This window comes from Pinus tabuliformis, chromosome 1_1 (genome assembly GCF_031772625.1).
Source record: "Pinus tabuliformis cultivar Carrire ecotype Pingquan chromosome 1_1, CPIR1, whole genome shotgun sequence".
In the NCBI taxonomy this organism is placed as follows: Eukaryota; Viridiplantae; Streptophyta; class Pinopsida; order Pinales; family Pinaceae; genus Pinus; species Pinus tabuliformis.
Genome location: NC_142297.1, coordinates 706,552,938 through 706,579,384, shown reverse-complemented (window position 1 = coordinate 706,579,384; position 26,447 = coordinate 706,552,938). Strand labels below are relative to the sequence as shown.

The window sequence follows — 26,447 nt, the reverse complement described above, 5'->3', positions numbered from 1 at the left end:
TTCTCACTAGAATACAATCCCTTTGCTGCAGATTTCTTTGGCAAGGGAACAAACAGGGCAGGATTTTTGCATGGGTCAGGTGGGAGGCTCTGAACCTACCAAAAAATGGGGGGTTAGGGCCTAAAAAAGTTAGAAGATTTCTCATTAGCACTTGCTGCAAAACTTGGTTGGAAATTAGTATCAGCAGACAGCCTTTGGACAAGGGTTACATATGCCAAATATATTGCTCTGATGCACATCATGGACTGGATTAGAAGAACTCACCTAAGTACCACGGGCATCTCTATTATCTGGAAGGCCGTCCTAAAAGCTTTGAACCCTATCAGAGAGGGCCTCACTTGGAGAATTCGATCTGGGCGCACTGTTCGCATCGGCCTTGATCCATGGGTGGGATGTGGGGACATGCACCGCCTACCTATGGATCTCATACAGTATCTTCAGCAACATAACATTTCTTATATTGCACAAATTGCAGACTCGGAGAACACCTCTTTCCTCCAACAGGCCTGGAAAACTGCTCATCATTTAAACATTCCTCCTATTTGGACACAGTACTGGGAGGACTACACTCAGGCCCTCACTGATGCCCACATCCGTATCCTTGAAGGTGACGATGAGATTATATGGGCTCTTTCAAAAAATGGAAGGTACTCGCCAAAAGAAGGATATTTGACTTTGTCGGCACCAAGGAAGCCTCTGATGCTTGTCGACTGGTGGAGACATCTCTGGAAGCTTAAGGCTCCTCCCAGAACTAGACTTTTAATGTGGACCATCCTACGAAACAAAATCCCAACTGGTGAAAACCTCCTCAAACGAGCACATTATGGTCCCCATTGGTGCAGCTTTTGCAAGAAGGAAAATGAATCCACTTCCCACCTATTTCTGGAATGTACAGCTATTTGTAACCTGTGGAAGCTTATCCTCCCTCCCATCGCCCCTTCTGCAAATTGGGTTGGCAATACTATTCTTGCGGCCTGGCAGTCCTGGTACAACACTTCATCATCGCAAAAGCTTCAGAACCTCCCCCTTCTGATTTGCTGGACTATCTGGATTTCCAGAAACCGTATAATTTTTCAGGACACAGTGCCGAACTGGGTTGTACTGGTGGCCAAAGTCAAGGCCGATTTCTCCCTCATTCTGGATGATCCTCCCCCACGTAATACCCGCATTCCCACTCCTATTCAAATAGACTACAACAAACCTTGGGCTTACTTTGACGGTGCAGCACAAGAGCAAGGCTGTGGGGGGGGGGGGGGGGGGTCCTATACTTCATATAAACCATCATCATTCTTATAGCATGCTCATAGGTTTCCGAAGATGCACTAACAATTCAGCTGAGCTCCTTGCCGCAAAACATCTCATTCATTTCGCTTTGGAGAAAAACTGCAGAGATCTACAATTATTTGGGGACTCAAAAATTATTTGTGACTGGCTGAACAAGAAATCTAGATGTTCTACTTTTGCATTAAATCACATCTTGGAAGAAACTTTGAGATTGATTTCATCTTTTGACACCTTTACATGCTCACATATTTACAGGGAGCAGAACGGAGCTGCTGACAGCCTATCCAAAGAGGCTACACTCGGGGAGCCGGGCATCTGGTTGATTAGAGAGCACCATGGGGAAGCTTTCTTCCAATATTATCATCAGCCATTCATGGATCTACAAGTTTAATTCATGTTTTTTGTTTTAGTTATGTTTTGATCAGGCACATACCTTTTTTGTATGTATATATTGACACTGAACATGGTAACAGTATGATTATTATATGGCTTACAATTTTTTGTTTATTATTGTTGCCCCCTGCATGGATCAAAGGCAACAATATTGTTTATACATGACATGATCATGCACTGCATATGCACCAGCATCTACAGAATGTAATTTCCTTTTTTAATGAAATTATGATTTTTCCTTATGGGAAAAAAATGCATCTAGATAAAATTAACTTTAATTTTGAAATTGTTGTGGTTTCTACAACACCCTCCAAAATTTTGGCCATATTTGAATTCTAGAGCCTACCTGTCATCATGTGAAGTGTCATTTTTGGTCAAGTGTCATTTTATGTTTTTGTACATGTTTCAAGTGTCCATGTCCCTTCCTAAGTGTTCTCCTACTGTCAAGAACATTTATCGCACACTTTGGAGCCATAACGCATTTTCTAGTCATAAAATGACACTTCTGTGTTGAATCTGCTCATTCTTTGTTTGTTGCACTTGGAGAATGTTTGTAAACTGGCGTTTTGAGGCATATTTCTTAGTTTTGGGTCTTGTGTGAGTTGTATTGATGAGTTGAGATGTATAACGCTTGATATTGCTCCTAACTCATTGTGTTTTTCCATGTTTTACCCTTCCATACTTAGTCATTTTTTTAACCTTGCAACTCCTCCTTTGGGCTAGGAAGAGTGCCTTGAACCATTATGAGACTCTTCTCTCTCTCCTATGCACTACACAATTCTAGTCAGAAAGACCCCTTTTCTCGTTGCTTACTCTTCCTCCCTGTTCCAGTCCTCCCTCTAGCTCGCATTGTATCACATTGTGCACTTTTAGTGGGTAGTGATTCCCCTCCTTGTGCCTTAGAACTATGCCCTGTGCCCTCCTTTTTTCCTTCGCCTTCCTCCCTAGTGCATGGTGCAGTCCTAGTGAATAGGCCCTGCAGCCTTACCTCTTGGAACTACACCACACGCTCACCTTTCTTCCTCCTCTTCTAGATTTTCACATGGCTTAGTCTAAATGAGAATCACCTACCTCCCTATCTCTTACAAGTGTTATTTTCACCTAGAAGGCCCCTATTTCTCTCCCTTATGCATTGTTGATCCATAGTCGATACATTGCATGAATCATCATAGAGTCGGATATTGTTGAGATAATGTTTTCTTTCCATGAGTGATCTATGCATGTAGGTGTTCTCAGTAAGAATGGAAAAAAGTGTTTGAGGAGATATATCAAGAGAAGTTGTCCAAGGAGGAATTTTGAAGACAAAGGAACGAAGGCACAATATTGTGACAGTCAAAGGAATGATGGAAAGTGACAATCAAAGTGACCCATGCAGAATCCATAATATCTCTAGACCCTTTGGATGGTAAAAGGCAACTAGCATGCAAGATATATTACAAGTATTGAATACATAGTTTCAATGTCATCACTTCACCAAGAACTTCATGTTACAAGTCACTGGGTTCCCAGTCATCAATGTAAATGACATTCCTTGCTATAGTCACATGATGATGTGGCAAATGATGATGTAATTTTGGAAAATAATGTAGATTTAAATATGTGGAATTCCAAGAGTCACATATGAACAAAAGAGTCATCAGAAAAAGTCCAAAACTCTTGTGGAAGTCCAACAGTCATGTTAGAAGACCAAGAGTCATGAGGGTAGTTCAAGAGTCATGGGGATATGAAAGGCCATTCTTCTTGTTATAAAAGAGGCCTCATTACTCAAGAAAAATACTTTTCACCTTGGCTTCTCCAACTAGGCATTAGAGAGAAGATCATACTTTTGAGGAGCAAGTAGTGGCTTAATGCTCCACTATTGGAGTTAGTGGTGTCTCATTGTGACCATGTATCTTGGAAATTTCTCTTAATAATTTGAAGCTCATTGAGCCAACACACTTTCATGCATGTATCATGAATATTGTAAGACTACTCTTTAGATGTTTACAGTATGTGTTTATTCTCTCATGTGCTAAAGAAATTGAACTATTTCATTGGCTTTGGTTCTTATCTTGTTGAATGTGTGTTGTTATTGTTTTAATGATTGTTGTGTCTATGTGGAATATTTCGCTATATTCTTGATGATTATTCATATGTATGTGTGCATGTCTTTATTATAATAGTACTACTACTTTTCTTCTAAAAAATAACTTTCTTTCCCTCTCAGTGAAAGAACCTTGATACATATTGCAATTGAACATTTCACAAGGCTTACTTGTTCATTCGAAAGTACATGTGTGTTTCTCTCTTACTGCTAAATATTGCAACCAAGGAAAATGTTTAAGAACATGGTAGTCGGTCCCATATTCTGGATGGGACTCCTATACCAAATGATGTGAAATCAACTGGGAATTCATTTCAGGGAGACCCCCTATGTGTTGGCGGTTTCCAACACCATCAACATTCTGGTGCTAGAAGGAGGGTCACCTTTTTATGGCTGACAATTCACCACATTCTAACAAATAACCTTTCATGCAAGGCAGTAATAGTCTGAGTTCAACTCCAACTCACATTCCTGAGACCAGATAGTCCTCTCATCTAAGTTTGGAATGTGATTTTGAATTCAGTTTGCAAGAGCTCTTGGATTACTTCTTGTCATTGTTATCCTTCCTCATAAGCCAATAAAGAAAGAGACAACTCACCATGGCATATTGGTTTCTTCAATGGAAGATTTGGTTATTGTAACCCTTGAAGAGTTAGCTAATCCTACTGGAGGAATACATCAGCAATGTGATTTTCCACCTACTGAGGAATATAAAGATGGTGACAGGGAATATTTTTTATTTTCTGATGAAGAGCGGCTGAGATAAGAAGAACATCCTAATAATAATGAATATTTGAACGATGAAGGGGGAGACTCTTCAGAATCAAAGAGTGAAGAGGAAGAAGACAATTAAGGAATGGTTGATGACCAATTAGCCTTCGACCTAATTCAATACATAATAGGAGGGAGTTAAAACAACTATTCTTAGAAAAAATTGTTGATGATAAAACTATGGCCATGTTAATAAAGGGATTCAGGAATATTCAGATGGGGGAAAAGGAAAAGGTTAAATATTTTAATCAAATATTTACGTTTGTTTTGATTAAATTCCCCACTAATGTTCAACCACATGATTCCACTACAAAATATTATTACACCTCTACCTTGCCTACTAACATTTCAATTTTTGTCAAGCACACTGCGAAAGAAACTTTAGCTCTTAATTGCAAAATCAATTGTTGTTGAAAAGGACTTTAGGTCTATTACGATTATCACTTATCAGGAAGATTCAAAAGACTCCAAATAAAATTCTAAGAGTTTCTAAGGCTCTTCTGCTAAAGCTAAAGAGAAATATCCATTTGATATGGACACCTTGATTAAATCTCTATATTTGTTAACCAATAAATTTTATGAACTTAAGAGGAAGTCAAGTGAGGATTCTACCAATAGCAAGTCTTTTAAGCCATTATTCATTAAGAATAATATTAACCAACCAAACAAATATGTACATAGTTGTAATGTTGTGTTTAATGTCAAAATCTTAGGCATGGATAAATTTTGTACTTTCCATCAGGAGAAGCACTTGGAGAAGACATGTCCACAATGGAACCTGTTGTAGCGGCTACAACCACCCTCCAAAATTTTTCCTTAGCTTGTTTTGGAGCCTCCCTACCAACCTTACACAACACTTTGTCTTTCTTTGTCAAGTACTCAAGCTTCAAGTGTTTTCCTCGCACAAAGGCAACTTGTCGATCACAGTTGATCCATTCCCTTCATAAGCTGTTCACCCAGACTTGGTCTAGCTGCAGGCTAAGCAACTTCCCCTTGAAAATTGTGCATTTTTGGAGGGAAACTAGCCTTCCCTCTAGGAATTGTGTAATCCTCTCTGACAGCCTGTTGGGCTCCAGGATTGCCCGATCATGCCAGCCAACCCTCCTAGCAGGATTTGAGAAAATTTTCCCAACTAAAGGTTGTTCAGCCCAAGATTTGCACAAATCTGGGCAGCTGTCAGTATCTCTACCCAGCAATTGCACAAACCTCCTCAGCAGTCAACCTAGCTCCCAGCCAGAAATGCGCATTTTTCTCCAACAGTCAAGCAGTATCTTGCATATGCAGCTGAGTTGACTAGTTCCCTCTGGGACTAATCAAAACAAACTTGCATGCATGGGATGTTTCTCCCAAGGCAAAATGCAAAGGCATCCATTTTTTCATGGATCTATGTTTAGCAGTTAGAGGTTTAAATGCAAGGAGCAATTTCTAAACCTACCACCAAGTTTCCCTTCCCCTAGATTCGTGGCATGAGCGTCACAACCTTGATGTTATCAAAACTCATCAACTGGACGTTGGAGAGCTCATTCCTCACATCAAACTTACAGCTCTAGCATCCCACATCACATCTAGGAGCAGTCAGCACATTCAGCTCAGCTGTTTTGGGGTAAGTCGGCTTCCCATGCCTTGTGCTACGTTTCTGTCTCTTTTTATGTTTCTCTTGTGGGGGTATTATTTTCTTTATTTCTTTCAATGCTTGTTGTCATTTACATATATACTAGCTTGTCCTAGCTCTGTTTCATTTTTCATTGTTATCTCACTGATGTCGCATGTAGGAAACCGTTTTGCACGGAAGTTCGCCCAACCGAAAAATTTCCTCACCCACATGCATATTTATTTGTGAAACTTTAATTCATGTTTGGCATGCACTATTAATCACTTCTGCTATCACTTAGTGTCACCATGCATTCACTTACTTACTTGCTTTCATTTTCCCGTCAGCGAGTCGGGCCAACCTTAGTCCGAGCTCTGTCTTCAACAAGGATGCTTTTCATAATCTGGGAAAGGAAAGCTCACCTTCCTCTCTAGAAATGTGCATTCCTACCTAGCACTAGCCTCCAGGAATTATTTACACATTGATGGAGGACAGTGGCTACTTATCCCAAGAAATTGCGCAAATATGTCCCTAGGCCAGCAGTCCTTCCCAGCTGGAATTGTGCATTGTGCAATCCCAACAGTCAGTAACCAAATTGGATTTTGCATTATGCAGTTCCAGTATTCAGTCAATCTCTCAATAGCCTAAACTGTGCCTTGTGCTGTCTTGGTAGTCGGTCTCCCAACCTCCCGGCCGAAATTGCACAACCTTCATGATCATTCACCGAGGTATGTTGCAAGTCAGTTCTCATGTTCATTTTGGGTTTCGACTGACATATTGCTTGCCATGAGTGTTTCCATGTCTCCAAGTATCACAGGTGTGCATATACCTCTCAACAACACAGGTACAATGATTTCGAGGAGAGCAAAAACGAATACATCGTTCAGAGCACACTTGGGGATGCAGTCGATCAAGTGTCTATGGACTTGCCTACCCATGAAGACATCAAGTTTCTCATAGACAAGGACATCAAGATATGACAACAGCAGCATCACAACGAGCAGCATCATGAACAACAACTAAAGACAACATACCAAATGCAGCGAATGCAAGAGGAGGGTTGTTGACAACACAGAGGCGGAACAAGGTTGCAAGCTCAAGGAAGTCCATTGATGATGAAAGAAAACTTAGAGACTCCAACTATGAAGTGACTGTGTGACATGAAGATCGCATGAAGGTAGAAGATGGAACAAAGTAGGAGTTTCATGTGTTGAAGCAACAACTCGGGAAGAACATGAAGCTGCACAGACAAACAAATGAGTTACAACAGGAACAGGAACAACACTGGGTGCAACATGCACTCACGGATGAAACTGCACCCATACAAGTTAAGGATCCATCCCAGCAGCTAACACAAAGTAGACATGGTGAGTAGTGTTGTTGATCGCATGCAAGGAATTCAGCAGCATGAATGTCATTCAGTGCACACATGCAATCCAACCCATTCAACACACTCATCAAGGCGAAGACGAGAAGCAAGTCCAACCGGGCCTAAACATGTACTTCGGCAAGTTGATGTGCATGACCACTAGCACACACTTGAAGATCAACATGGTCACTATGCATCAATGTGTTTCCGATTCAACCATACCCAAGAAGACCATGCACATGTTAGCAGATGAGTTGGATGAAGGGGTCAAACCAATGCACCAGTTGTAACGGAAGCAAGAGTTCGCTTTAGCAAGATGTCACCATGAGGTGCATGCACACCATCATAGATGACCAAGCTTGGCATCAACTCACCACCTTCACCATCACAAGCATGTCAAAGAGTTGGTCTCATCACAGCGGACCGAGTGTCAGTGATGTCTTGCAAGGCTTGCTCAAGCCATGTTGTCTCACATGAGTACATGTGCATTATAATATTGAGTCATGTCAAGTGTAAGTCAAGTGTCAATGGTTGGGTGTAATAGTCATAGAGTAGGTGAAGAGTCATGAGGGTAGTTGAACCATCAAAAAGGGGAATGTCAAGGGTCACCCCACCATTTTCTATAAATAGTCCCTCATAACTCATTGTATGGGATTTGGTCGGCCAAGCTTCTACTAAGACTACCTTGAGGAACGCTTGGATAGTCTTGTAATTCACCTTGGCTTCTCCACTGCATGGAGCTATTACATCTCTTTGGAGGAGCAGGCGGATGTGGTTGTAACATTCCACTGTTGGGACTAGCAGGTTTACATGGATGTATTGTATGGTTGTGACTTACACTTCTTTATATAATAAGAGCCAGCACATTTTCATGCATATGATGTTATTGTAGTTGGACTGCTTTGGTTTCCTTAATGATATTGTTGTTTAACTTACGTACTTTTGCATGAACTCATTTGTATGCAATTATATGAATCTTGTTGTTAATGTGTTGCATATGTTGTTAATGTTGTCACCATCTGTGTCGATTTCTCTATGAGACATCAAACAAACCTTTCACATGAACCTTGCTATAACAACCTTCACACTCGTCTCGGACTAATCCATGAGTGATGTTCATGTTATCTTACCTTGTATGATGTGACTATCGCATTCGAGTGAACTGCTCTGCCAGAAGTTGTGCATGTCCTTTGTGTTGTGCATTCCTAGCCAAGTTGGGAATCCCTTTCAACCTGGAACTCACCTTCACCTCCTTCTCCCTTTGAAGTGTTAGAACCTCTCATTATCCTAACATCATCTTCACAACCTCCATTAGGTAAAGAAGATTTTGCATCTCAATTATTGTCTAGAAAGACTCGAGACATTCTCATATTTGTAGTGAATGTTGTTAATTTGGATCCTCATACTCCTTGCCCCCCATTTATTTTGACTTTTGAAGTATTTAACTATAATCTCCATAATTGTCTCCTTGATTCTGGTGCATCTGCAAATGTCATGCATTTATCTATTTCCAGGAATATTAATGCTAAATGGGAAAAGACAAATGTCCAAATCATACAACTGGACAAATCATTGGTCTAGAAAATTGGTGAACTTAATAATGTTATCATTCGCTTGTCATCATACCATAGATTTCACCAATGCATCAATATTATTATTGTGGGAATCCCTGAAGCCTATGGTTTGATTTTGAGTAGAGACTAGTTTAGAAAACTACAAGGATATTTTTCTATAGAATAAACACATTTATAGCTTCCTTACAAGGGAAAAAACAATCAGATTCGAGTAGAAAGTGAACTTTACATGAAACATACCATGGTAGTGCTTGAGGGACAAACTAAGCCGATTAGGTTTTGACAAGCTATCTTTGGGAATTATTTTCCAGAGGTTGACCATGGATGTTATCAAGAGAATCCATCCCTTGTACCATCTAATATATAGTTGGAGCTCCTTCCTTGCAGTCCAACTAGTGCTAGTGAAATTTGTAACATACATGTACACAATACTAATGTAGGAACTAGCCCAGTAGCTTCTAACATCTGGACCTTATATTTTGATTGTTCTAAGACTCAGGACGGTTCCAAAGCTAGTTGTATCCTTATTTTCCCTCGAAATAAAAGGAATGTTTTATCATGTCGCTTGGGGTTTGAGTGCACAAACAATACTGCTAAATATGAAGAACTCTTATGGGATTAAATAAGGCCATAAACCTCGAAGTAGGATCGTTCAAGGTAACTTGTGATTCAAAGATTGTTACCCGTCAAGTACGAAATAAGATTCACTATGTTTCACCTAATTTGAAAAACTACAAATAAGAGGCATGGCATCTTATTTCATTCTTTAAAGCGTTTACCATTAATTTTGTTCCTAGAATTCGTAATGTTGTTGCAAATACATTAGCCAATGTACCTGCTAGAATGTCACCATAAAAATATGGATTTTCTATAGAGATTATTTATAATCCATATATGCCTAACAATGTAACTAACTTTCTTGTATTTAATGATGACCAGTATATACTGCACTTCATGACCAATGTGTATGTTTTCAAAGATGTGGCTATTGAAAAACATGAGCACGAGAAGGATTTCCAGGAAACAAATCAAGTATATAAAGGGAATCCAATGCCGAAAGGTATCATATCTCTTGAGAAATTATCTGACCTATAAAACCATTTCAGAGGACAAGTGAATACAAATATTAAGGGCTCAATGTTATTGCACGAACAAGTCAATTTGGGAATCGATGAAGATCTTAAATACGTGAACCTTAGTACACGTTTTTCTCCTCAAGAATGGAATCCTTTCAATCGTCTTTTCAAATAATATCAAGATGCATTTGCATGGATGTAACGATGATTTAAATATATATGATACACGCATCATCCATCGCGTGATTCCTATCAAGGAAGGGGTGAAGTCATTTCAACAAAAGCTAAGTCCATTATGATACTCAAACCCTGATTCAAAAGGGATTAAAAAGGTTGTTGGATGATTGAATCATTTTCAAATTTTGTCACTCCGCATGGGTTTCGAACCTTGTTCTTGTTAGGAAAAATTCCAGCGAAATATGCTTGTGTGTTGATTTTCATAGCCTCAATTGGGCTTAAAATGAGGATAACTAGCATGTGCCATCTCTGGAGCAAATACTCCAGATGGTACCTGGGTCATAAGTTTTCTCTCTAATGGATAGATTCTCTAGATATAATCAAGTTATGGCATCATAATAAGATAGATTGAAAACTGCTATGGGGTAAAATGCACGGGATGAAAACTACCCTCGAAAGTCTTCCCAGGACCTTCGACAGACCGTAAGGTTATCTGCAAAAGCTGCCTGTCACACACATGTTCATCTATCAGACATATATTGACAGGATATGGAAAGAGGATCACCTTTGGTTCTTTCTAGATTCGCTTGGGGATCTCCGTGCGGTAAGAAGAACTCCTCCTAACTGGCTCCAAGATGATTCCTACACAAAAGAACAAGAAAAACAATCATAGAATATACTTCTAACAATTAATGTAAGAATCTGTAACAAACATGTATAAATGTATAACTTATCTACTCAACACAACAAGCATCAGAATGAACAAATAAATTCACAATATCACCAACGCTTTAGAGTAGGGAACACAACTGCAGTCCTATATTCAGAATGGAAGAGTGATTACAACAACCCATTGTATCAACCTTCCTTACCCCTTCTTCCTCTCTCTCTCTCCTTCTTTCAGCTAGCTCCTTCAAGGATATGATAGTTCACAACAGCTCTATGAGCTATCCTTCCAAATTCTCTGATCCCTTTTGCAATGGCCCTCTCGTTGCTCATATAGAAATCGAATTAGGGCTGCCAAGCTCCACCTGTAGTTCATTTGGGAAAAAACCATGAACCTGCCTTGCTTACAAGCTTTTTCCCATTTTCCTTTATTCTCAAAATAGAATTTCTCCAAATATCTTGATTTTTGGAGTTTCCCTGCTTTTCTTGTACAAATTTAGGGAAATAATATCTAGATATTTAATGGCAGATTCGTTGGCATAACCACTTGAACATCACTTAAGTTCACTAATGCTCCCCCTGGTCTAACAACAAGAGTTAGCAGGGTGAATAATGCTCCTTTATACTTGTAAACAAGATTTATAAAGCAGGCAGTCAGTGTATGGAGAGCGTTAGTGTGGATTCTGGGCCTACAATTGTGATCATTGCTTCAGCCATCATGTCTTTCTCCTTTGAGTTAATTAGGAGGTCAATTTATCCTATAACATATGCCCCTAAAGTATGAGATCAGAGGCAGAGACGATGGCCAAAATACTTTATGAAAAAACATTGTAATTTGCTGTCAAAATCTTTGTAGAGAGAAAGAGAAGTTTCGGGCGGCAAGGAAAACCTGATACAACAAATATACATATATATGAACTGCTAAAATCATGTCTTGAGTCAGGCATTCCCATGCTCAGTAGCTATGTCAGAGTAACTTTCTCCTTAGAGATATAACAATGCTGGCCGCCAATATGGCATAGGGCGGATCCAGTGTCATAATAGATTATCCTGAAATGGCTATCTTCAAAGAACAATATCGCAGCTTCGGAGAGGAAACAAGGCTGAATGATGCAAGCCTCTACCCAACGGCTTGATTCCCGCTTCACCAAACAGCATAGATCGGTACATGTGATAAAATGAGTTAACATCAAACATGCACAAAATCATCTAATTACTAGCCAATAATGGAGACTGTTAACAGATGCAAGGAAGGCTGCTGATAATGGTGATGGTCTCAAAGATGCACAGTGCAAACTAGCGAGTGTGAAAGATTTTTTGTCGTCGAACACTCGTAGAATCACTTAACCAGGAGCCAATGATGAAAACCCGTGATCAAGCACAACGTAACCTGCCACTAATGTCTGTCAGCACCAAGGGACTAAATGCGTTTCTGGGTTATCTTCCTAGATAGAGTGTTGAAGTCGATAGGAAGGAACCTGTCAAAAGGTAGGTAATGACATCTCCCACATCAGTCGACACGAAACCGGAAAAGGATGATTTTGTTTTTTGAAGAATATTTTGAGCTTTTGGGTCGAAACAACGGAGGGCATGATGAAAGGATATGTAGGTTCAGTTGATCGAGGGAACAAGTAGGGACCCTTGAACAATAGAAGGCATGACAACGGTTTTAACTAGACAACACTAGACTCATGAACACTACAGAGTGTTTAAGATACGGAGATGCTATGGCATCAGGGTATATAGGCTAAAAACTCATAGGTTGGTAGGGTTCATATTGAGAGGCTACCAAAATGACAGTTTATCTGAGGGAGTGCCATGTTCAAGGGAATGAATGCTGCCAAATCACGCTTCTAGATATAGTATACAGTTGTATTGTCCACTTTTCCCCTTCTGATTTTTTAATGAGTCCAGACGAGTAAACTCATCGATCTTTTCATGTTTAGAGAGTCTGAAAAGGATCGCAAAAAGAACAACTCTTTGCCCTATCTGATTAGTTTAATGAGTCCAGACAGGCAAACTCATCGATTTTTTCATCTTTTAAGAGTCTGAAAAGTATCATAAAAATAACGACTCTATATCTTGTCTGTGTATTTAAAGAGTCCAGACTAGACAACTCAACGATCTTTTCATCTTTAGAGAGTCTGAAAAGATCGTAAAGAGAGACACCATGGTGGTCCCTTTGTCATAATTGTTAACCGGGTGCGACAAAAAGTTAATAGTATACCCGTATCAGTTACTTTTCTGTATTTAATCTATTGTACCCGGATAAAGAGAAACCTTTTTCCAATAGATGTCGACCTCATTTTTTTATGAGTACGAGGTGGCGGACTAAACTCATGTTTTTTCGTGACACTTTAACGAGCTTAGTAACAAAAACTCAAGATTTTTCATTTTTTAACGAGCTTGAAAAAAGTACCTGAAAGAATGCTCGGGTCATCTTTAGCATGTTTAATGAGCAACAAGACACAGCTCGTGATTTTTTCAGTTTAAAGAGCGAGAAAAAAGTGCCTAAAAAGGATGCTTCGTTGGTCTTTTTCAGTTTTTGAGCTGGAACAAGATCAAAAAAGAGGTGCTCAGAGCATCGTTTGCATATATTTAACGAGTGCAAATGATGAAAAACTCAGGGATGTTTGTATTTTTTAAAGAGCGATAAAATATCTCAAAAAAGTGCTTCACATATTGTGGTATGGATGTTTAACAAGTCCTACTACAAAAACTCAGAGATGTTTATATATTTTTTAAAGAGCGATAAAATGTCTCCAAAAGTGCTCTGTCTATCGTTGCATAGATTTAACGAGCGCAAGGACAAAAGCTCAGGGATGTTTATATTTTTTAAAAATCAATAAAATATCCCTAACAGTGCTCTATCCATCGTTGCATAGATTTAACAAGCACAACGACAAAAACTGAGGGATGTTTGTATTTTTTAAAGAGCAATAAAATATCCGTAATAGTGCTCTATCCATCTTTGTAGTAGTTTAACGAGCCCAAAGAAGAATAATCGAGGTTTTTCGGATTAATGAGCAAGAAAAATACCATAAAAAGAATGCTCGATATTTCTCTATCTCATGCTTGACATTAGAAGGGTCTATGCCATGCATTTCCTCACAAGACCAAGGAAAAACATCGTGGAGGTCCCTAAACGGGTAGGTGAAGCTCACAATTTCCGGATTGTGATTGGCTCCACTTTGTATGTTTTCCACGATGCCTGTCATGACAAAAATGTCGGGGAGAAATGTTTGTGAATATTGCCCCTGTTTCCTTCCGAGTCCAAAATTTGGATAGTCGTATACGGTGAGGAAACAGTTTCATGTGCATCAGGTGATAGGATTTGAAGAGGCATGTCCGAATCAGATATCGAAACATGATGGTGTGAATCCTCCCAAGGTTGCTCTTCTAACCTCGTGATCTCTCTAATAGCTTCATCCTTAGGTAGGACTTGATTGAGTGGATCGAAAGAAGGAGCGGTTATGGGAGGGGAAGTGGTACCGTTGGCCAAAACCATAGCGACCGGAGATTCGGATGCAATTTGAATGGCTTCACAGGCCAATTCAGCTGGTGACAGTAACATTTGTTCTCTGTATGTGTCAATGTCTGAAGGAGCCGGAAGGATCCATGGATCGGTCTGTTCATGAGGAATAGATGAAAGCATGTTGACCATCTATGGAACCTTGGGCAACTGAAGAGGGAAACAACCCATGAGGGAAGAAGCCTTCAGTAGACCAGTACTGATACTAACGTAAGAGTCAGTTCCACCTCCTACTAGGGGTACGAAGCGACTTGGTAATGGTGAATAATCAAGGGTGAAGAAAGACAACTGATCCACTGTAATAACCTTTCCATCCAATGGAAATTGGATGATGCAAAAGAGAGTAGATATGACGGCCGTCACAGCATATGTCCAATTGTGACCCAACAATAGATTATATTCAAGTTTCTTGTCCACGACTTCTATATCCACCGTTACTGTTTTCCCAGCCAAAGTGATGGGAAAACCAGCTAAGTATCCTTTTGGTATAAAGGTGTGGCCGTCGAAACCTTTAAGGGAATTCGACGGTGGGAAAAGGGTTGGGGAACCCAAGGTGAGCCAAAATGAAGCTGACATGACACAGGTTGAAGCACCTTCGTCGATGACATTTCGGTGTATACCTTTACCTTTCGAAGTGATATGCACCTGAAATGCAAGCTGGTGGGAAAGGGGAGGTTTACACTTGTCCATGTCAAAAATGGCAAGCATGGAATCCGCAGGGTCAATACCCCCGATAGCCGAAAGAAAAGCTTTCCTTTGGCTGGGCATGTTTGTAATACTTTGAGCGCTGACATGGTTGACGGTGCTTGCGCCAAATCCTCTACGATGTTGTAGTGTTGGGCGGCACGTGCAGATGTGTTGTGCATTGTGCATCGAAGTGCCCCCTTGGGGGATCGAATTACAAAGTCCTCAACTGGCCTTTCGATTCGAAAATCGTTGGGCAACAATGGGTTTTGGCTTGTGGATAAATCTGCTACCGAAGCGACAGGAGCTTCATAAGATTTGGCTCTTGTGGTTAGTTCTACCGTTTCAAATGTGTAAACAGTAGAACTTCCTTCACCAGCTGAAGGTTGTTGCGAACCATCGCTGCCCCCTGACGTGGGTGGCGGTTGGTTGGCAACGAGATGTTGCTACATGTGATTAGGAAAAGGATTTCTAAGGACCGTAGGTATCTTACCAGAATCTTTCTTGGTAATATAATCTGTGCATTCTTGAAGACGTGGACAACGCCAGGTTACATGATCTTCGAGATAGATCTTGCACGAATAGTTGGTGCCGTTATCCTTTTCTGCATCAGTAGACGCAGTGGCCTTCTGTTTCGTGTTGGGTTGTTTAGATGATTGCTCCTTAGAAGGAGCAGCCTTGTTCTGTTTCTTCTTGTTCTTGCTACTGGATTTTTGTGTAGACTGCACAGAGTTAATCGCAGTGGCAGGAAGAGTAGTAGTTTTAGTAGAGGGGTCCACTGCCAACTTGGCAACAGACCCACTAAGTTGTTTTACAGTGACCCCGAAGGTTGTGCCGACGATCCCGTCAGCATGTCCTCCAGGGTGCTGAGTGGTGGGAGGATCGGGGTTACTAGGAGCATAGGGGATAATGTCATAGAGAGTGCCAGACTATGAATAGATCAAATCTAAGTGTTGGGCACGACGTATTGATTGGTCCTCTGTGACCGCACCACCTAGAGCGACATCTCTAGCGATTTGTGGGAGTAGCGACTTACAAAACCAGTCTGTTAAGAGAAAATCAGGGATGGGAGCTTTGTCTAACCTTCGCCTACGTCTCCATTCATGGATATGATCGAAGATGTGGGTGGTGATATCCTAACGAAACGAAGTAAGGAGCTCTGTCCCTGTCTCATAATGGATGGGTAACTAAAAGTGCTTTAGGAACTCCATCGCTAAAGCGTCAAAGGTATTCAGTGACGCATGTGGTAACTCAATATACCACTTTGCAGCATTGCCAGTGAGGGTGCGAGGAAAAAGACGTAACCAGACACTGTCATCCACCATAGAGTTAGAAACACACCATAGATGGTAGGTGGTGATGTGAGTGCCCGAATCCTCCCCTTGTTTTTCTTCGAACTTAGGAATGTTTGTCGGTATTTTATGTGGGATCGGCACCCATTATAAGTTGTGGTAGATGGGGTCGTTTGTCAACTTGTATAAGTTGGGGATATCCAATGTTGCCAAAAAAGGCAAATTGTTGGGTGCCCCCGACTTAGACCATGGTGTTGACAGGTGACCTGAGGAGCTCTGTGCTCCTCCCATCGTTTGGTTAGTACATACCATTTCCGTGCACTCTTTAGATATAAATAAAAAAGAAATAACAAAAGTCATCAAGCAAGCCAAAAACAATCAATGGCACCAACGCGATCAACGATCAAGCAAGCCAGAAACAATCAAGAAAGCTCAATGGCACCAACGTGACCAACGATCAAGCAATCTCAATGGAAAAAACGTCACCAACGATCAAGCAAGCCAGAGACCAACAAGCAATCTCAATGGCACCAACGATCAAGCAAGCCTTCAAAAAAAATCAAGAAAGAGAGAGCACGAAAGGTGTATGGAAGGGGCATATTGCACAACGGTAGAGCCTTAGTGTTGCATGGTTCGAGTCTTGCTATGTCCAACAAAAGAAAAGAAAGCAAGTGAGAAAGCAAGAGCCATCAGATTCCCCTCCTTCTGAGGTCCCCTCATTGTAGGGTTATTTGGCCTGGCATGGCTATGGTTTGAGCCATCCAGCTTCCCGCGGAAAAGAAAGTAACCCCTATTAGCCTGACCTCTCCACGGAGAGTAATGACTCTCCGGTTAGTGGACCGGTTGGTAGTGAGAGGGTGGATGGGAGACTGTGAAATTTTTGATCCCAATCGTCGGGCTTCTCTGACTTATGATTCATTCAGTAAGTCTTTAGAGAGGGTGGGTTTCCAAACCCACAGGGTAAGGCCACAGGGATTCCATCCAGGGTATGGCAACAGGAAGTGGCCAATCACGTGAACTGAGCTTACCTCAGTTAGCTTGATAGGGTTAGTTTCTAGAGCCGTCTTTTGGGGGGCTACGCGAATTGGGTAGAAATCACCCAAGAAGTAGGTACTAACCTCACGTAGCTATGACCTCGGTGGTAGCTAGATAAGGGACGGGTGCTCAAGAACCCAATTGGAGGGTCTATTTAGTAGAGTTCGTTCGGTTGCCGTAGAGTTCACTCGATTGTCGTAGAGTTTTTTTAGAAGGTTGCGTCACTTTAGGATGTGACGCTAGGCCTTCAATCACCAAATAGATGGGATGCTAGCGAGAGACCCATAAGTCCCACTAGAGATGAGCTGCTAGCGAGTAGGGTTTCTAGAAAGTAAGAGTAGGGAGGCTAGCGTGATACCTACACCCCACCAAATAAATCAGACTTGAAGACAATCACAATCAAGTCTTTCAGCCCACTTCAATTAGCAGTAAGTAGGGTAGTAAGCATCAGAGTAGGCAGGTGCAGTAAGCGAGGCCTTCAAGTTTCTAGCAACATCAGAGCAGTCAGTGGGTCAGTAGGCTACAGGCAGACCAATGACGGGTTTGGTTCTCTTTTGTTTTTTTCTTAAAAAGAGAACCAAACGCCTTCACCAAAACAAGGTAGAGCAAGCGGAGCAGTAAGCAGTAAGCAGGGCAGGCCGGCAATACCCGAGCATTCAATGGCTGGATCAAGTGGCAGCAGTATCAGGCCTTCAATTTCGATGTGTATTCATCTTGCTTGAAGAGCATGAAATTCTCTGAAATCAAGGTTTGGTTCTCTTTTGTTTTTCTTCTCGTATTTCGCACACTCTTTAGAAGAAGTTTTTCTTCACAAAAGAAAAAAAGAAAAAAGCCATAAAAGGAAAGAAAAAAAATCCAATCAAGGCAATAAGGCCAAATCAAGAAAAAAAGGCAAAGACACCAATAAACCAGTGGCACCAAAGAGGATCGGCAACGGGACAACCACTACCAAAAGTAGGAGGCTAGGAGACCGTGCCTGGTAACCCCTGTTGGCCCACTTTAACGGGTGGTAACCTGTTGCTACAGCAAGGCTGCCTTGATTCCTAACCAAATGAAGGATAGCCTCAGCAGTGAGGTTGAGAGTCATGTCTGCCCCTCAGGCCCACTCATTCGTAACAATGGGTGGTACCATTCTGGTGAGGAAAGCAGAGAATCACCTTAGCTCCCTAACATCATCCCTGAATCTGTTGGTATCCGTTAATCTGTTGGTATCTGACGCCTAACCTGTGATGGTATCCTATTGAGGATGGTTCATCTTGGTTCCAATAGATTCACGAATGATGTTAGGGAGCCAAGGTGATTCTCTGCTTGCCTCAATGGGTGGTTTACCATAAGATCCAAGAGAAAATATTGTGGGCCTAATGAGTAGACATGACTGTCAACCTCACTGCTGAGGTTGTCCTTCATTTGATTAGGGAGCAAGGCAGCCTTACTGGAGCTATAAGTTTACCACCCATATATCCTACAAGTGGGCCAACAGGGGCTGCCATGGGCTTTCTCCCAGCCTCCTACTTTTATTAGTGGTGGTCTCGTTGCCAAGATGTCTCCCCACCTCCTAGTTTTGGTAGTGGTTGACCCGTTATTGATCCTCCTTTGGTGCCACTGATTTGTTAGTGTCCTTGAATTTTTTTCTTGATTGGCCTCTTGCATTTTATGGCTTTTTTTCTTTTTTCTTTTTTTCTTTTTGTGAAGAAAAACTTCTTCTAAAGAGTGCGCAGAATACGTAGTGTAACAATTGCTTTGCGGTACGGTGTTGTAGATGGGATGGCCATGGGGATTTTGATACTGGGGTATGGAGTTTCCCCCAGTATAAGCGGTGCCCCCTTGACTCATCTGAGCTTGTGAGTAGGGTGCCCCCATGGTTTGGGTGGGTATCCCTTGTGGATTCCCAACCGACACAGAACTAACTGTATGGATTTGATTGACAGAGGGTACACTCATGTTAATCAGCGATTGTCCATGCATGCCTGAGAATGGAGGGGGGACTGTGACATTCCCCGCCACCATGTGCATATTGAGAACCGCCCCAGATGTTTGAATCTGGGGGTTATAACTGTACATTGGCGGCTGACCTTGGTTTTGGTAAACTGGGACTGCGCCCATACCCCCACATTGAGTGTTATATGGAGCACTATATGTGGCACTAGTCGAAGGTATGCTTTGTGGCACCATAGGAGTGGAACCTGGCATCTGTTGGGTTCCACCTATAGAGGGTGTTATGTGAGTTGCAGTACCTAGGACGAACAGGATTGCGGGGTTCCACATTACCGGTGTTGTAATGACCATCGATTGGGGAGGTGGTAGAGGACCAACAGTGTCTCTACAATTCCACGACCATTGAGGTGTCGACTAGATAGATGGGAAAGTTCCACCTACTGAAGAAGAAAGTACTGGTATTGCGGGAGTAACTACAGGGTCCGACAGATCTGTAAGAGGAGTGTTAAAATGAGGAAGAAATCCTTTCGTAAAGAAATCCTCTGGCAAATCAGAATCGTCGGTTGTCCACATAGACCCCGTGTGCGATTTAGGAGACTGATTCCTCAAAGATGAGGAATCCGAGTCAGTGGAACTCGGCGGATCCTCCACAATAAGTGGAGGAAGTCCTAACAATCGTCTGGATTGACGATGAGGGCCAGATGTAGCCACAATGACTGTTAAGTTTTATGAGATAAATTTTAAGGTGATATTCTTTAAGTCTCAAAAGTGATAGCACTCAGGTACCTAAAAAGAAAAAATACACTAAAAATGACAATCAACAAACAAAGTGAAATTACCTCGTCTGATAAACACCGATTACTAGAGATGAAACCCAGTCTCTCAATGAGTAATAGAGAAGGATGGCCAAATGTATGGTTACGGTTACTTTTGAGCTTCGCCTGAACCTCAAATTGAGGGGCCAAGTACTCTCGTGAAGACGAGCACCCTCCCAAATAATGAAGACAAAGTAGATCCGTCTGTTTGAGATACTAGGACAGCCCATCCCAGTCACCTTAGGTAAGTACCTAGAAGTATTGGCCACTAGAGATACCTCAAATCACAGACATTACCAGGGGGGACATAGTGGTAGACAACATGCTATGTGGGTAGGATACCTGAGTCCCTGACTCAGTTTCGAAATCCCCAAAGGGACCCCCGATACACAGAATGCCCAAAGGAGTTGTAAGATAAGGCGGGCTACCTTCAATCACAATCCGATGTTGTCTCGTATTTCACTCCTTTGAGAGTGGAGTGGTCCTGATAATATGAGTGCAGAAGGATTTTTCACTCGTTAACGACACTAGTTTTGATTTTCAATCTTGGGTAGCTGACTCACTCTCTTATCCCAAGGTCCTAATCTATCTAACGTTGGTTTTCTCTAAAAAGAGTATCTGATTGATTTTAGTGTAAATTTTAGTGTACTTTCTTATTTGTCTTCGGAGGGGGTGTTGACGTATGAATATGATGAGACTCTCAACTCAATAAACCGTGCAGAACAATGCTTTAAAAAAAAATTCAATTTCTTATGCAGAAAAGTCTTATTCTACACATGTACTATTTCACATATTCACGTATTTGTCAGTGCATCTAAAGTCATTCAAGACTTTGCATAACCTAAAGTTCCTTTTCTCAATATTCCCTAACAACTATTGAACCAAAAAAAATCAGCCTAAACTATTTTGACAGAAGGAGATGTACAGTTTATCAGCTTTTCTTTCAACAGAAATTTCTTTTATGAGAGAAAAACTAAAGCATTTTCTTAAAAAATAAATTTTAAGACACCAAATTTGTTAGCATGATACTGTTACAGATCTTAATTTAGCCCTTGGGACAAGTTCCCCACCCCCCCCCTTTCGGTCCACAAAATCTCTTAAAATACCTGGAAATGGGAGACTAACGCTTTGTCTGTGTGTAAACAGAGCTTTAGCTTGGCCACTAACGCACCTTGTGCACAGTCAAAGAGCTTTATAAAGATTTGTGTAGACCAGCAACCTGCGTTAGTGAGGGAAAGAGCTCAAAAAGTGGGCTTTTGGGATCAGAAAAGGATATGAAGAAGTGGGAAGCTCATAGAAGAGAGAAGAGATCTGAGAGGAGTCCGGATAACCGGGAACTAAATGTATAGTCCCCAGTGGAGTCACCAATTTTGCTATGGGGTAAAATGCACAGGATGAAAACTACCCTCGAAAGTCTTCCCAGGACCTTCAATAGACCGTAAGGTTATCTGCAAAAGCTACCTGTTACACACATGTTCATCTATCAGACATATATTGACAGGATATGGAATGAGGATCACCTTTGGTTCTTTCTAGATTCGCTTGGGGATCTCCATGCGGTAAGAAGAAGTCCTCTTAACCGGCTCCAAGATGATTCCTACATAAAAGAACGAAGAAAACCAATCACAACATATACTTCTGACAATTAATGTAAGAATTCGTAACAAACATGTATAAATGTATAACTTATCTACTCAACACAACAAGCATCAGAATGAACAAATAAATTCACAATATCACCGACACTTTGGAGTAGGGAACACAACCGTAGTCCTATATTCAGAATGGAAGAGTGATTACAACAACCTGTTATATCAGCCTTCCTTACCCCTTCTTCCTCTCTCTCTATCCTTTCAGTTAGCTCCTTCAAGAATATGACAGTTCACAACAACTCTATGAGCTATCCTTCCAAATGCTCTGATCCCTTTTGCAATGGCCCTCTCGTTGCTTATATAGCAATCAAATTAGGTCTACCAAGCTCCACCTGTAGTTCATTTGGGCAAAAACCATGAACCTACCTTGTTTACAAGCTTTTTCCCATTTTCCTTTATTCTCATAATAGAATTTCTACAAATATCTTGTTTTTTGTAGTTTCCCTGCTTTTCTTGCACAAATTTAGGGAAATAATATCTAGATATTTAATGGCAGATTCATTGGCATAACCACTTGAACATCTCTTAAGTTCACTAACGCTTCCCCTGGTCTAACAACAAGAGTTAGCAGGGTGACTAACGCTCCTTTATGCTTGTAAACAAGATTTATAAAGCAGGCAGTAAGTGTATGGAGAGCGTTAGTGTGGATTCTAGGCCTGCAATTGTGATCATTGCTTCAGTCATCTTGTCTTTCTCCTCTGAGTTGATTAGGAGGTCAATTTGTCCTATAACAAAAACTACCTTCAGGACTAAGTGGGGAACTTTTTCCTCCAAGTGTATGCCATTGGGACTCATTAACGTTGGCACTACATTTCAATGGGCCATTGACATCAAATTTATTTTATTGATTGGATAGACTGTTGTCATCTACTTGAATGACATAACAATATTTTCTAAGAAAATATATTATCACATTCATCATCTAAAGTAGATTTTTAAGTAATGTCTCAAGTATGGGATTATCCAAAAAACAGAATCTTTGGTGTGTCTGAAGGTAACCTCTTAGGACATGTTATTTCTAAGAGAGGAATCAAGGTCGACCTTGAAATGGTCAAGACTATTTTTCAAATCCATTTTCCCATGAACCAGAATGAAATGCAATCCTTCTTGGGAAAAACCAATTTTCTTCAAAGGTTCATCTTGGATTATGCACAGATTGTTAAACCATTATAAGAGATTATAGAGAAGGATGCTACATTTATATTGAATAAGAGGTAAAAGGATGCATTTACCTAGATCAATCAATCCATTTCTAATGCCCAAACCTTATACAACCCAATTTTTGGCAAAGATTACCTATTTTACACCTTTTTTTCTAAAATTTCCATTGCAGTCATGTTTACTCAAAAATATGATCAAGGAAATAAGCAGACTATATCTTTCATGATCGTGGGTTTACAGGGATCAAAAATTAATTACCCTACCATTGATAAGAAAGCATACGTAGTATATAAAGAAGTCAAACAGTTTAGGCCATACCTCCTAAAAACTCACACTATTATCTATGTGCCTCATCCGACGATTAGATCACTTTTTTTACAATAGGAATTGGGTGAGAGGAGGGAAAACTAGATTATGTTCTTAAAATAATATGATATTGAATTAAAATGGGTTCTTACTATCAAAGGCCGCGGCCTCTATCGACTCACAGCAGAAGCAATGGATGCACCAGAAGAGGATTCTTCTAGGTGGGAATAAGAGATGGATATGTATAATGTTGAGCAAGTTTCTTCTACAAGTACAACACATCTTGGTATGTAGACATACGGAAATACTTAGAGAATGACACCTTGCCTTATCACATATCAACTAAACAGAAGAGTTCAATGCACCTAAAATCTTTTTCTTATCAACTTGTACATGGTGTGCTTTTTCAAAAGCACCACAATGGTGTCCTGCTTAGGTGTTTAGAGGCTCCAGATTCAGAGAGGGTACTAAAATACCTTCACGACGAACTAGCTGGTGGGCACTTCACATATGATACTACTACTCATAAGGTGATGAGGGTTGGTTACTATTGGCATACATTATTTAAGGATGTTCATGCCTATTCCCGAAATTTCCTAGTATGTCAAAGATGTGTTAGTTGTGATAAGAATTTAGCCACCCCATTGCTACCCATAGAAGTTGAGGAACCATTTCAACATGGGGATTGGACATTATTTTGAAATATTCCTTCGTTCATCCAACTAACACCAATACATCTTAATTGCAACTGATTATTTCACTCAGTGGACTTAAATAGTTCCCTTAAGACAAGCAAATGATTAGGAAGTCATCCAATTCCTTAGACAGAACATCATAACCAAGTACAACATTCCTACATCACTTTTCTTTTATAATGTAAATTAATTTTCCTTGTTAAATTTTTATGAGTTTTCATTAGAGAATGGGATTGTTTTAAATACTGCATCAAATTATTAGCCTGAAGGGAACATTTTGGTTGAGTCTACCAACAAGAATCTAATTTGTATTATCACAAAAATTGTTTATTCTAAGCAAAGGAACTGGCATAAAACCTTGGTGAATTCATTATGGGTTGACTGTGTCACTCCCAAACTCTCTCTGAAGACCTCCCCCTACTTATTTTTATACAGAAAATAATATGTCCTTCCTCCAAACATATACCTTCCAACCTTGTAGCTTTCTCAGGAGTCTCAAGGAAAACCATGTCTCCTTGTTCTGAATAACATAGATACCCTTCTTAAGCTACAAGAAGAAAGGCTCATAGCAGAAGAAAAAATTTCCTTACAACAGAACCAAAGAAAGAATTGGTTTGATAAACATCCACTGGAAACAAAGATTTCAGTGTGGGAGATCTAGTATTGAAGTGGGATAAAAAGGCAATAACACCAAGTTTCAGTCTTCGTGGATTGGACACTACACCATCTATGAAAATCTTGGCCACCATTATTATAGGTTTAAATCCTTCGACAGGAGGACTGACCCTTTTCCCATCAATGGTTAAGATCTTAACCATTACTTCCAGTAGCAACCATGGGTTGCATTCCTACCTTTATATAGTTGTCTTTCATTTCCTTGTCATGCTTTCCCATCATGTCACATTTTATTTACTTTGTTTCAATCAGTGTACATAAATAATACCTTATGTGAGAGTGGATGTGTGGCACAAAATAAAAATGTGGCAAAAATCAAAAGGGATTGTGACAACCACAACTATCTATTAAGTCTCCTTCTTTCTTTGGGTATAAGTGTTTTAGGTCAGGTAGTGTCCATATGGAAAATATGAATCATGTAGAATGGAAAATCTTGGTGGAACTATGATGCCCATACCTTTGGATCTCCATTTTTGACTTGGAATTTTACTCAATGGTGTGTTTATGTGTCAACTTAACTGAGTAGAGAAAGGAAAGGATAATATTCAAAATGAGCATATCAACATGAAACATTATATGAATCCCTTAGATAAGTAACAACCTCTCTTACAAGAAAAATAAGACAGGATCCCTATTCCACCTTCAAAATAAATATTTTATTTTGCACATTATTTTAGTAACTAAATAAAGAGGTGAAGAACAGAAAAGCTTCCTACATAGAGAGGTGAAGCAAGCAACTTCGTCGGGGTATTGAATACACATGCTAGTAGTGAAGCGATGCTTGTGATTCCTTGAGGTGACTTTATCGAGGTACTGAACAGGCTTTATAGTAGCAACACAGCACTAGGTGATATGCTTAGCATTTGATTATCATAATATTGGTACATTTATTATCGTTTCTAAATCAAAATAATCAAGTTTTGACATATTTTTTAATTTTTTTAAGTCAAGCGGGGAATAGGAAAATCCATGTGATAAACTGGGATAAGTAGGTTGATCCTTATGATGATTCAATGCTTCCTGAGGGGTTATACTCTATGTTGAAAGCGAGATCTAGACAGAGAAGCTAAATTTCATATAGTGTGTCACCAAGTTTTTTCGTTGCTATAATACCCTCCAAAATTTTGGATATATTTGAGTCATCAAGTGAAGTGTCACTTTTTGTCATCAAGTATTGATTTATGTTTTTGTACATGTTTCAAATGTCAATGATCCTTCCTAAGCGTCATCGGATTGGCAAGAATAGAAGAGCGCACTGCACACTTCTAGAGCCTACCAGTAACCCTCCTTATCAGTTAGAAATGTTCACTATTCCATTCTAGTCCTCCACTCTCTCTCATGTGCATTGTACAATTCTAGCCAACACGACCCCTTTCCTTACCTCTTAATCTTCCTCCCTGCACCAATCCTACCTTTGGCTCCTAGTGTAGTGCATTGTGCACTTTTAGTGGGTAGCGATGCCCCTCCTTGTGCCTCAAAATTTTTCCTAACACACTCCTTATGGCCCTGTCCTTCCTCCCTAGTGCATGGCACAATCCTAGTGAACAATCCTTGTAGCCTAGCCTCTTGGAATTTTTCCATGCACTCGTCTTCCTTCCTCCTCTTCCAAAGTTGTGTATGGCATAGTCTCAATGAGAAACACCTATCTCCCTGCCTCATGTAAGTGTGCTTTGCAAATCAA

At 40.4% G+C, this 26,447-nt stretch overlaps 1 protein-coding gene across 1 annotated transcript; it reads left to right on the top strand.

Annotated features, from left to right (window-relative positions):
* The first annotated feature begins 240 nt into the window (after positions 1-240).
* On the top strand, positions 241-1,607 carry LOC149215473 (uncharacterized). Its single transcript, XM_089389728.1, has 2 exons — positions 241-1,240; positions 1,540-1,607. Exons 1-2 carry the CDS (start codon positions 241-243, stop codon positions 1,605-1,607), a joined length of 1,068 nt encoding a protein of 355 aa, XP_089245854.1.
* The last annotated feature ends 24,840 nt before the right edge of the window (positions 1,608-26,447 follow it).